General features: G+C 23.9%; 2 protein-coding genes across 2 annotated transcripts; one reads left to right on the top strand and one right to left on the bottom strand.

Annotated features, from left to right (window-relative positions):
• Nucleotides 1–722: 722 nt before the first annotated feature.
• On the bottom strand, nt 723–4,025 carry LOC132923508 (protein takeout-like). Its single transcript, XM_060987550.1, has 5 exons — nt 3,806–4,025; nt 3,491–3,734; nt 3,264–3,397; nt 1,280–1,432; nt 723–1,198 (listed from the first exon to the last, which is right to left on the bottom strand). Exons 1-5 carry the CDS (start codon nt 3,873–3,875, stop codon nt 1,047–1,049), a joined length of 753 nt encoding a protein of 250 aa, XP_060843533.1. The 5' UTR covers nt 3,876–4,025; the 3' UTR covers nt 723–1,046.
• Nucleotides 4,026–9,870: 5,845 nt separating this feature from the next.
• LOC132923507 (protein takeout-like) lies at nt 9,871–13,743 on the top strand. The gene is made up of 6 exons (XM_060987549.1): nt 9,871–10,464; nt 10,525–10,617; nt 11,845–11,995; nt 12,262–12,395; nt 12,458–12,607; nt 13,415–13,743. Exons 1-6 carry the CDS (start codon nt 10,365–10,367, stop codon nt 13,564–13,566), a joined length of 780 nt encoding a protein of 259 aa, XP_060843532.1. The 5' UTR covers nt 9,871–10,364; the 3' UTR covers nt 13,567–13,743.
• Nucleotides 13,744–13,887: the final 144 nt, after the last annotated feature.

Below are 13,887 nucleotides of genomic sequence, written 5' to 3' on the forward strand. Positions count from 1 at the left end.
TTTTGATTTAATTCAAAAAATAATTGCCCAGCTGAAGCTGATGCGTGAAATTATCACCAAATGTTTATAATATTATGATTTTCTATACTCGATAAAGTATTCAAAATATTTTAATTATTTTTAAGCAATTTATATGCATGAAAAATTTTTGATTGACACAGTCAAAAACATGAATATTTAATATAAGGTTATTCTTTATAAGTTTACGGCATTTAAAAAATATTAAAATTACATAATATCAAGGATTTTTTTTAATAAGCATTTTCAAAATTGACAAATTCACAAATATTTGAGGATTATTTTGAAGTTAAATATTAAAAAAAATTCAATTTTTATAGAAAAGACTTGAAAATATAAAACAAGTTTTCTCATCAGTATATTTCATACTAAAAACAAAAAAGTATAGAAGTACTGTTTTTTTCATAAATATATTAAGTTAAAATGTTGACGATAATATATAATATATATATAATATCAACGAAAAATAACGACGTTGTTTAATTGTAATTTAAAATATTATTCGTGGGGATGAAAAATATTATTGTTGTACTGGAGCAACGCCAAACTGAGCAAGGGTGCTCAAGTCCCCCAACATTTGATTTAGCCCCTCCATTGCCCCCCTATAATTTAATGTTGAACATTTTAATCTAATCTGAAAATGCATTTTATTAATTTTTATGTCATCACTGATTAGATTATTTTCATGTAAATTGAATAACTCGTTGATTGTTATTGAGTTTCGGTGCAATATTTCTATTATTATAATTTGCATGAACATGAAAAAATAGAGTTGCTGAATTGCATGATATAAAACGTTTCATACATAAATGTGATTATGAAAAAATGTTGATGTATAAATCCAAGACATTCATATCTATGCATTAAAAATAATAATATAACCTAGAGAGCCTAGAAATCTCTAATATAATCTATAGGCAAATCAATATAATATTACTATCATACAATTTTTTAAATTAAAAAAAAATAACATTTTTTTAACGTAAAATAACACACAATTTTTTATATACATCATATTGTCGAGTCACCTAGACTGGAAATAGATCATCCATACTAAATGTCTCAAATACTGGTTTGAAAATACCCAGGACTATAGCAGCCACAGTGTCTTCAATCAATGGTCTTGTTTCCTGCATCAGATCCGTCCAGTTCTCGTTTATAAATCGGTTTGTTTGATCACCTATAACACAAATTTAACAAAATAATTTCAATTAATACAAATTTTCTGATAAACAAATAGATTGTAATTCAAAATTCTTACCTAATTCTTTGTTGCCGTTAAACAAATTACTAAAATGTAATTTTGCTCCTCCTAATTCCAAACTTATTTTATTTTTTTTAATCTCAATAAAGTTTTTGTGATTCTTTTTTTCAACAAATTTTAATTCAAATTTAATCTTTGCATGAGCGTTAGCTAAAAATATAAGAATGATTACACTTTTAAAATATATATTATAAATTGTATTTAACATGTACTTTTCCCCTTTTTAAATTGTTAGTAGATTGATGAATGTATTGTTTTAATGCTTTTACAAATTTACAATGATGTGTGTTTTATTTTATTGTGTATATTATACTCGATATATAGTAGAATAAATGCTTCGATATTCTACTTTGGGGTGATTTCTGTTAGTAAATTGGATTTAGTTGGTACTTTTAATTGATAATAGTTGAAAAATTCCAATATTTTTCAAAATAATATCAGGAAGAAAAATAAGGAAATCGATTTTGACAAATTTGATTTTATTTTTTTGTTGTAAAAAGTCAAAAACGATACAATTTTAAATGCCGGAATTTTTCACCATATATTTATAATAAAATATATCATCAGTATTTATAAAGATTTGACGTTTTGGATTCTTGATATTTTTTTTAATAGTAAAATATAACGATAAAAATTAATTATTTTGTAGCTTAAAATCATACCTACCTAAGATTTAAAAATTGTATAAAAGGTTCCTCATATGTTATAAAAAAGTTATTTAAAAATATAAAAATGCATGGGCAAATTTTTTTTTATACTCACACGACAGATTTGTAAAAATCATGAACATTTTCAACAGTTTTGTAATAATTGAAAATGTACACTGTTCAAGTTATATAGTTACTTAAGAATTGAAAATGTATTACAAGATTCATCATAAGTAATTCATATTATAACAAAATATATAAACTCAAAATTATTTTTTAGTTTGTTTAAGTTAGGATTCAGAATAAATTAGAAATTTAAATTAACAATAATGACATAGGTTATTTCGTTGTAATTCGAAAATTTGAAACTTTTAACGTGTATTATTATATTTTATTATACATATAATGTAATTTTTAACTGCAATGTTTTCAGCAAAAATGAATTCATTCTACTGTTCAATAATATAAATACCTATATGATTAAATAATAAATATTATTAGAAATATAGGTTGACAAGCTGTCTTTGCTTAGAATCGTTTTTCATATTGAATTCAAATTGAACATACAATTAAATTTACTTTTCAATAGTATACAGTATACACTCGACACCTACTGTACAGCATACTGGTTTACATCTTTTTTTTTTAATTCGAATTTTATATGCAATAAATTGTATAACCACAAAATTTGATACATGTATAAATACTGGTTAAAAATTATTTAAAAATTTAAAATATAATTAAAATTGTATTATACCCCATCATATGCATTGCAAGAAATGTATTCGAATACAAATCACTTTTATTGTGCGGTAAAAAAGTGATTTGCTCAATAATGGCCAATTGCCACCCGAAAAATATGATACAAAAATATGATATGTATTTTCCAGCAAGTTGAAGGAAATTTTAAATAACACTTTAAAGGATTCAAAACGAACTATGTTATCTACTACAAAAACTTATTTTAATTCCATCATACTGACTACTGATCAATCTAATTACGCAATAAGGATTATGAAAAAAATTTTAGATTCTTTATTGTCTTTACAAAATTAAATCCTACTAATAACTTTTAAAAAAAATTGGACATTTAATAATAATAATAATAATAATCTTTATTTTATAAAACATTAGAAAATGGGTCATTATGCCATGTTTTGATTTAAGTTATACCTACCCTCGATAAGGGATATTAAAATTTCAAAGATAAGCAAGAGGAGTACAGAAAAAATAAAATTTAAAGTGTTTTATACTATAATTAATTATTATATAACTTAAATTATTTTTGTTTATACTTCGAATATATTTAATATAATTCACTTTCATTAACTCACTGAAATTTCCAACGAATTTTCCATTTCCTTTAATAGGCAGTACTAATATTTGTCCATTGACTTCGTATCTGGATTCGATTCTGAACAAAGGCAAATTTAAGTCGATCTCCAAAGATTGATTTTTGATACTAGCTCTATAGAAAAAAACATACGTGAATTTTGTATACGAATAATATAATTTTTAACATAAAATATTAGAATACTAAATTAATCATTAAAATACTTACTTAATTTTATGAATTTGAAAATTTTTTCCACCGTAACCCTTCAAATCTGTAAACAAGGCAACGAAATTAACTGAACCAGCTGAATTTTGATTCAAAGTCACAGATGGTATCATCATCGGATCTAAAGGTAATATGTGCATTTCTGGTATTCCTTTACTAATATAGGGTCGAATGTTTTCCATTAACTTCATTAAACACTCATTAATGTTGGGATCATCTCGCTTGCATGGTTTGAAGTATGAAGCTGAAAAAAGATTGGTTTTTGAATTCCAAAATCAATACCTATATTATATTTTATATTTTAAGTATACTTACGAAATGATCGACTTGATATTTCCTTAATCATGATTATGCACAAAAAAAATCCTATTAATTTAATTGCCATGTTGAACTAATTTTATTAAGAGCTAGATATAATCCAATCTCTTTCTATCAACGTCTTATTAATTTGTGAGGTGTTTACTAAATAGTACCTGGGTATATATAACCACACTGGAAATAACCTTGTGTCAGGTCATCAATTTGATATTCCTCTTGAATATTGTCAGGTAAATGAGAAAACTCAATATAGAACTCATAGAGTGGCTAAAATTTAAGATATCAATCATAATTCATAAAATATAAATACCAATCGTCAAGGTTAAGTCAAAAATCGTACATAATGAATAAGCACATTATGAGTGACTAAAAGGTACTTATAGGTCGTTATCTATTTAACGCCTTAGGAGTTATTATAAAAACTACACAATAACTAAAACGAAACGTCTGAAAAATTATGAAAACCACTATTTTTGATAATATTAAACTATATTAAAGTAAGTAAAAATTAGATTCTTATGAATATAATGATTATTGACTATGATAATGATGTATATCGAAATAAAGTTATAGAAAAATGTAAATCTAAAAAGAAATGGTTGATATAATTTCAAGTGACCAAGCACTTATATGGGAAAAAAGGGTAAGATGCCCTACACTTAAGGTACAAACATTTTTAGGGGTGTTAAATTAAAAGATAGATTTATATTTATACCTATTAATTTTTATATACATTTTGTCTAAAAATATATGTTATATTATATACTATCTTAAATATTGTATAGAAAAAATAAAAATCAATTACCAAAAAATTTGTAAAAATGTTATTATTTTAATCATTTTTAAGACACTTAGCCAAAAAATATACAATAAAATGTCATCTTCCAACTAAATAATAAAAAATTTATTAAAGCATGGTATGGCATAGTGTTTGGTGCTGCGTACTGCGTAGTCCTGTATTCTAGCACTCGGTATGACCACCTAGGGTTTTAGCGACAAAGCTATGTCTCACATACCAGAACATTTGTTCCAAAAATCTAATGTACCGTACCTTACCTTAATAAATACAAAAACCAATAGCTATTGGCCATAGTTACCAAAATTAATAATAATAATAATAAAAAAATATATATATATGTGCGCGGTATAAACTGAATAAAATAAACTATACAGATTTACTTGACAAATTTGTTTTTTTTCCTAACGTAATAATTATTAAATCAACTGGCTAACATAAAAAATATTTAAGCTAAAAGCTAGAGATAGTTTATAGTGTTTATACAAAAGATTTTATTGTAGTATTTGGTGAAGAAATTATACATTTTAAAAAAGGTGAGCTAGTGAGTATCGCTTCTGTACATTAGCTGTCCAGTGGATCATTATTAAAGTTGAATTAAATTTGAATGAGTGTCACTGGTTTCCATCAAAAATTAACTCTCCGTTTTTCATCAAATTATAAAAAAAACTTTATTCCTTTTTCCGCCAGTTATAAATTATAGAATTTTAAGGTTTAGGAATCCTTACATAAAGATTTAATAATATTATATGTTTTAGTAACTATAATTTGATTCCAATGTCAACCAACCAATTGAGCTATGACATATTGTTACGAAAACTATGCAATTATAACATTGTATTCAGTAAATAAGTAAATAAAATAATAATTTTACACAATCAGGTCAGTACCTAATATGTTAATTATTTATTTTTTTCATATAGACAATATAATGTTGGTAATTTATTGCTTTTAATAATTAGATTTAAATTAGTGATTACTTTAACAAAATAATTAATTTCAATAGGAATAAAATGTTTTTTCGAAAGAATATAATTTTGTTAGTACTATTTCATACGTTTTGCCTTGATCGTTTTTTTAAATAATATCTTTATAATAGTATTGTACTTATTATATAATAACTTGAAAAAAATTATGTGTAATGATTTAAATAATTGTAGGTGTACAATTATTATTTAACTATTAAATGACTAACTATAAATGTCATTATTTATAGAAAAATGTATTATAAATTATAATATAATATACCTACGTCGCATAGGCGCAATTTGAGTTTTAAATTTGAGGGGGCTATTATAATTTTCATGCATGTACTATGTGTATGCTTCCTGAGATATATAAAGGTGGAAGGGGATTTATATAAATCGTTTTGGGGGGGCTATGAATGATTTTGAGGGGGCTTAGCCCTCCAAGCCCTCATCAAATTGCGCTTATGCGCTACGTGAAAGTTGTATTATATGCTAAATGTTAATGTTAGTTATAATGTTTTTGATTTATAACAAGATAATTAACATTATTACATACATCGTTAAAATACATAATTTCGTTCAAATGTCTATACAGAATAATAGTGTTTAAATATATTTTAGTTTCGGTATGAAATACTTATGATCAGTTATTGTGTTACATGTTCAAACCTTAGCTATACAAATTGAAGATTTTATAAAATTTTTACTACAAAATACTAGTAGCTTGTAATTTTTATGGTCTTAACAAATCTTGTAATAATTTGAATTTCAAATGTATAATATATATAAAAAATTGTGCCTATGTATTTTTAATAATTTTGTATTGATATAAAAATAACTTATATCAGTTCTTGTAGTAAATTTTCAAGAATTTTTAACTCATCGAATAAAATTTAATTGACATTTATAAAAAAAAAGATTTAAACAATTTAAAATTTCTCATGCTTATAATTAATACAAAAAATTACTCCTTACTAGTTACTACAATTCCAAAATGTATATGTAGAAAAAACATTGGTGTAAGTTTTATGACTTACCTATATGTTGTTGTTATTAGGATTTAGGGCTAGGATTTATATGCATTAATATATGTTTTTTCTTATTTAGTCTAATCACATAATAGTTGTCAGTTATAAGTTATAACTAAAATTTGGCTTCAATTAAATTTAATAAAAAAAAATTTAATTCTGTATATTTTGATCAAAATGCATATAATTGCAAATTTATAGTTTTTGAATATTAATTTTAAAAATTTACGAAAAATCTAAAATTATTGTTTTATTTGTTGTAACTTGTAATTATTGTAAATATACGAGTATATTATTTTTATAAACTGATATTTTCTATATTCGAGTAGGTACAACTAATAAAAGACAATGTTTTTGCTAGGTAGCTTGTAAACTATGGTTGTTCACAAATTAATTTATTAATCATTAGTATGATGCGTGTTTGAATTTAGATTCAACATTTTATATTCTGTGCGTGACATTTTACTGTAACATTTATATAAGCGATATCGAATAATGACTAAAGCTCAAAGTAAAGGTGGTAAGCTATGAAAATTTGTTGAAGAATTATCTAGAGAAATTTTCAAAACTGATAGTAAAACTTAATCACATTATTTACGAATTTACGATAAATAATTTTTATACAAAACTTTTTAATGTTTTATAGAATTTATATATTTTTTTATTGTTTTACCATTTTTTATTGCACATATAAATCATAGCTCTAATTAATATTATTTGATATTTATAATTTATGTAATATGATTATAATGTTTCTGTACATTGTTAACATGAATTATTTTTAGCTAATTGTTCATATAACTTTTTAACTAAGTTAAAATAAATTTTTTGTGATGATTACAGTGATTAATGATTAATTTTGGATAATATTAATAACTATTTACTAATAAATAATATACGATTATGGCATGAATGTATAATTCAGACTCTATACTGTAAATGTAGAATAAATCAAGTGCAAAATTATAAAAACCTAGGTAGGGTATACTTCCGTTGAAATCTTATGTATGAATGTATGTCGTTCATGTGTAATGCGAAAAACTAATAACAGTAACAACTATTAAAATAGTCAGCTTCCAGCGATATAATGCCAGTAAAATTTTTTCACAAATTCTTTACGTCATATAAGTTACAACACATAGGCACATGTTATAATATATGATAAATTGGTTTTTTTTTTAACAATATTAGAAATTATACGCTAAACAACTCATTAGTCATTACTCATTATACGTTTGAAGAACACCTAGGGAAAACTTGCTTTAGATATATAATTGCACGAGAGCTACTGTATTTTTCTACTGTTTGTTACATTAAAAATTATTTTTTTATATCAATCTTTATTATTATCCTATTGTTCCTATTATACAATCAAACTGTGTGAAAATAGTGAAGTGCAATAAGAAGATATGATTAGTGACTTGTTGATGATTTAGAATAACTATCCATAGATGGTACTTCGATCAATGCTAAGTTGAGTTTTTATTTCAGTAGTATTTAACGTTAAACATACAGTATATATATTATTAATGTGTACAAGAATATCCTATCATATTAATTTTGTTCTGAACGAAGACAATATTTAATGACTTTAAATTTAACATAAATGTTACTCTTTAGTCTTTGGAATATCTTGTATAAATTTATCTACTGCTTACATAAAAAAGTTTAAAATATAGTCTAGTGTTTTATAATTGCCATAGCGATGAGAAAAAAATGTCAGTTAAGCTTCAAAAGTATTGAAATACAAAAACATTTTAAAAAACGTCCGGGAGTTATTGTAAAACCAAGTGCATATTATATGGTACCTAGCATATTATTATATTTGTTTTAAAAAAATCAATATATTACTTGTAAAAAGCATATTATGTATTAGGATTGAAGTACAATCTTAAACAACTTACAAAAATACGGATGACTGGTATATTTAAAAAGTAAACAATCTATATACATATAGTTTCTATTTCTTTATACTATCACATGCCACAACCTTGAATGCATTTTAGGTGATTAAAATAAGCATTCCTCATACGTCATATTGTTTGGATGATTATATGTAAATTGATATACTTATTTAAGAAACATATTCTTTTAGGTTTCTATTTTCGATACAAGAATATAAAATGGAAACTGTAATTACAGTATTATGTTTTAATTCCAAGATGATCTGCCCTTGAATAATGCTTTCCTTCAATGAATATATTTAAATGATTGGGAAAACAAATACATATAAATTATGATTTCAATCAATTTTAGAAGTAAATTGTTTCTCTGTTTAAGATATTAAGTTTAATAATATTATTAAATCTAGTTTATATTGCTTCATCCAAAAATCCCTTGCTCAAATTCATATTTTATTTGGTAGGTACTTATTTAAATATAGGATGATAATAATTACAATATAATATAACATCAAAAAATTATTAAATGGATTAGTAAGGAAACAACATTCTTTAATATGCTTAAATAATACCTATTTATAATAGTGAGAAGAAATTCGAGATTTTAATTGGTTTGAATTACATAAGTTGTATTAATTATATTTTCAAATCTACAATCTACATGGGTGATGTCATGGTGGAAATAAAATACTTTGACCAAATTAAAACATCTAATCAAGAAAAACTGTTTTTATAAATATACATTGGTAGGTAATATAGATATATTATATATCAGCTGATCCTCTGTGGTGTTATTCGCGACGAATTAAATGCTTGTGGATTTGTATTGTATTATAAGCAGCACAGATTTTTAATACAATATTTGTTTTTCAACAAACCCTTGTGTTAATCTTACCTGTTTATAATACAAAATTTTCAAGATGCACATACTTATTCCTTGTTATAACAGTATAAAATTACCTTGTACCAAATTTTAGAACCACGAGTGCGATAAACTAGGCTATGGAATGTGGAGCTGATATATACACGCACACACAATCATTGCGTTTTATTAATATAGATAAGTCAAAATATAAAAACTCAAATATCTACTAAAAACTAATATTATATAACAAAAAATAATTGATGAATAATTCTACATTATATAATAAATATATGTATGTATATTATAATATTATATATATATATATATATGTGTGTGTGTGTGTGTGTGTGTGTGTGTGTATTATACAGTATTTACGCGATATTACAATAATATAACATTATAAACACATAATCATATTTCTATGACATTATTGCATTAGTTTAAATAAATTGATCAACGAAATTTAAAAATGTCATATTTATAAAATTGTAATGGAATAAAATCAAGTAATTAAATATTGTTAAAATATTGCGATAATGCATTTGCATACGTTTGAAATCGTGTTGTAATATGTAAAAAAAAAAATGTTTATAATATTTCTTAAAATATTTGAAAACGGAATTTAATTATAAAAATGTATAATATAATTATTGATTTTTTCTAGACAACTAAATTTGTTTTTTTTTAAGTTGTTTAATTCTTTATAATGAACAAAATGACACGTCTGTCGTATGAACAACGCGGAACTTAACTAAACCAAAACCTTTAATAAACATAAACAACAATTTTAAATCATACACATCATCTACAATTAATATACCTTTGTAAACGCGGAAAACTTTTAAATTGTTTTGTATACAATTGTTTTTTGAGTACAAAACAATTTAATCACACGTTTAGATTTAGTATATACCTACGGGTTTGTAGATTATTATTTTAGTGTTTGCACTCTAACTTAATGTTGGAAGAGTAAAGACTACATTTTCAATTTCAAGAAAATGACGAGTAGTAATTTTAATTTGTGTTTCTTGTCACTTGTACTTTGTATGACTAACATACGTTCGGAAACTGATTTATATACACAGTCGAGAAAACCACGTAAGTCTAATTCAAATAATATAGTAAAAAATAATTAAATTAGACAATTTTTTTTTGCAGATAATATATTACGAACATGCCATCGAAGTGATCCAAATTTGAACGACTGTATAAAAGGTGCAATCGAAGACCTAAGGCCGCAATTGGCAAGAGGTAAAACATTAATTTATTTTTATTTATTATGACGTATAAATAATTATATTAAAAAATAAAAATGAGTATTACTATTTGACTTTAAATAACGCTTAGTAATAAGCTGAAAATAGTTACATTAAAATCGTAGATATTCGGTTGTAATTATTCGACGTCTTTTTATTTTACATAACTTGAATATTTTATTTCAAATTAATCATATGAAACATATAGCTAATCTTGAACATATTGTGCCTTTATATTTTCCTCTAACAATAATTAATAACAGTATTAATTTTAATGATTCGTAATAAAAAATTTAAAAAAAAAATATATGGTTTACTCGTCATGTAACTCCAATTTATTATCGCGACAAAGCGATGAAATAGAAAACATTGACATTACAGAACAAATATTACAGTACTTAAATATAAGAATTAAAATTTAGATACATGAATACTTGAAATTATAATTTGCCTATGTTTATAACCGATAGAATTAATAACAAAATAAGACGATTTATTTCTTTGAAAATCTTTAATCTATATGGAATTTACAAATATATTGAGGACTAGGTAAAATATAATTTTTGTGAAACCAATACCCTTTCAACCAATTTCATGTTGTATATACTTTTCGGTACTGGTTTGTTAAAGCCCCGCTATCCATATAACAATAAATACATTGATATACCTATCATTAATCGATATATTAGACATGGTTCTACAATTTTTTTTAACAGCTGGAAAGCTTATGCTAATTTGATATAACGTGGATTTCAACAAAATCAAGTTAACCATAGGTATAATTTAGTAGACCCTAACTCAGGAACCCACACACAAAATGTCGAGAGAATATGGGGTTTGGCCAAATGGGGCAACAAAAAACGTAGAGGTACTGACAGAAATTTTTTAAACTCTTACATGGCGGAATTTATGTGGCGATCAAAACTAAATAGTGATCCGTTTGACACCTTCTTAAGATATAGCAGAATTTTGGGAATCACAGAAACCATAATTTTTAATATTATAAACATTTTTATACATTTTTTTAATTTATCATTGTTTTAAAAGTATTATTATTCCATTTTTTAATTTTAATTGTTTATATATTATATCAATATATCTATCATCGAATTATTAGATTGATATTAATAAATAAACTCATTATTTTATATGTATACGATGTATTTATTGTTATATGGATGGCGGGGTTATACCATTAATATTTTTATTTTAATTTAATTAGGAATTCCGGAATTGTTTATACCCTCCTGTGAACCACTTTACATACCTGAAATTGTAATGAACCAAGGTAACAAAGGAAGCGTGAGTGTACAATCAATTTATCGAGATATTCGTGTGTTTGGGCCGAGTCAATTTATTTTAAAAAGTGTCAAGTAAGTTAAATATATATATATATATATATGTATATAGTTAAAATTGTATAAGAAAATATTGTAATTTATTTTTTATTGCTGTAGTTATTTTTTTTTTAAACATTTTATTTTTCGGAAATCTCATATATTTTTTAGTTAATACTGAAAAAGAATAAAATAATAGTGTCATTAATTTATAACTACGAAAATTAGTCTTTCAATTGTAAATATATATATGTGTATATGTTTAAATTGAGTATCATTATTTTATTATTATGATTATTCAGAGTGGATTTGGAAAAAGAGAGGATTCGAATTAAAGTATGGTTACCTTTTCTGCATATGACAGCCAATTATACGATCGAAGGCAGAATTTTAATGTTACCCATTTCTGGAGCTGGTTTAAGCGAGGGAAATTATAGTAAGCCATTTTAAGCCTATATTTTTCTTATTGAATTGAATTTTATTTTTCTCATATTTTAGCAAATATTGAAGCTAATGTTCTCGTTCAATGTAATACTATTCAAATTGGAGGTAGAAAACACTTCAATGTTCAAGATGTAGCCATTGATTTTCAAATCGGTCATGCAAGTATTTACCTCAGTGACTTGTTTGAAGGCGACAAAGAACTAGGTAATATAATATACTTAAAAATACATATAAATTACTCATAATTGTAATCCACTTAAGTTATATCCATGACTCCATGCAACACAAATTTAACTATAAAACAATATACCTACAAAATGTGTTTAATTTATCATATTAATTATTTATAAATATTTAAATATTTTTAAAAACCCCATTGAACATTTTTAAAATATTTATACCCCTTCATAATTATATGATTTGTAAACGAAAAATTAAAGTTAAATTATAACTTAAAGCTAAGTACTGTATATTATTCATATTTGACATAAAAACAAATTATCTGGAAACTTCGTTTTAAAGAAAAGTTTTTAGATTATTTTTAAGCTGTGTCATTTGCGTCGTAAACGCATTATAATAAAACTTGGCAAAAACAACTCTATGCGTAACATTGAAAAATCAAAATAAATACAGTAATTTAAAATAAAATATTTTCAAAGCGCATAATATTATTATTAAAAATTAAAATCAAATTAAATTTCTTTTTATAATTTTGATCGCAGGTGTATAAATACTTAGGTAATACAAAAACACAATAAACACACTAAATATGCATTTAAAATATAAACTATACCTAATACCTACACAAACAATTTTTTTTCTAAATTTTAGTATAACAATAATAATGTAATAGTATAACTATATTTACTTTGTTTATATAATAATACATACAATCTGACATTAACACCAATAGATATAATAAGAAAATGTGTTTAAAAAAATATTTATAACTTTTGATGTTTGCAATTTACTTTTTAGCATTATTTATTTAATACTATTTTATTTGCTTAGGTGAAGCGATGAATACATTTTTAAACGATAATTGGAGACATGTTGCTCAAGAATTCAAACCTATTCTCGAAGAAACAATTGGTGATCTATTCAAAAAATTCGCCAACAAATTGTATCACACATACTCGTTAGACGAATTACTACCAATTTAAGTATTGTGTATTAAAAATAATCTATAAATTATATGTAAATATTTGGTGTTATTTTTTAAATTTTTTGTATTTATATTTGTACCTATTATTATTTATTATTTATATTTTATATCGTATAAGGTTTTTCAACTATAACAAATAATACGTTTAACCACATTAAATACTTGTCATACTATTTTTTAAATTGTATCTTTCGTTATACTATGTTACATAGTATATACTTGATAGTTAATAATTCGGTATTAAAAAATAATAATAAATATCTATACGGTAGACCAATCAAACGTACCGAACGACGGACGGCCGACGGATAAAAACTTT

The sequence above is a fragment of the Rhopalosiphum padi genome, chromosome 2, assembly GCF_020882245.1.
Source record: "Rhopalosiphum padi isolate XX-2018 chromosome 2, ASM2088224v1, whole genome shotgun sequence".
Lineage (NCBI taxonomy): Eukaryota > Metazoa > Arthropoda > Insecta > Hemiptera > Aphididae > Rhopalosiphum > Rhopalosiphum padi.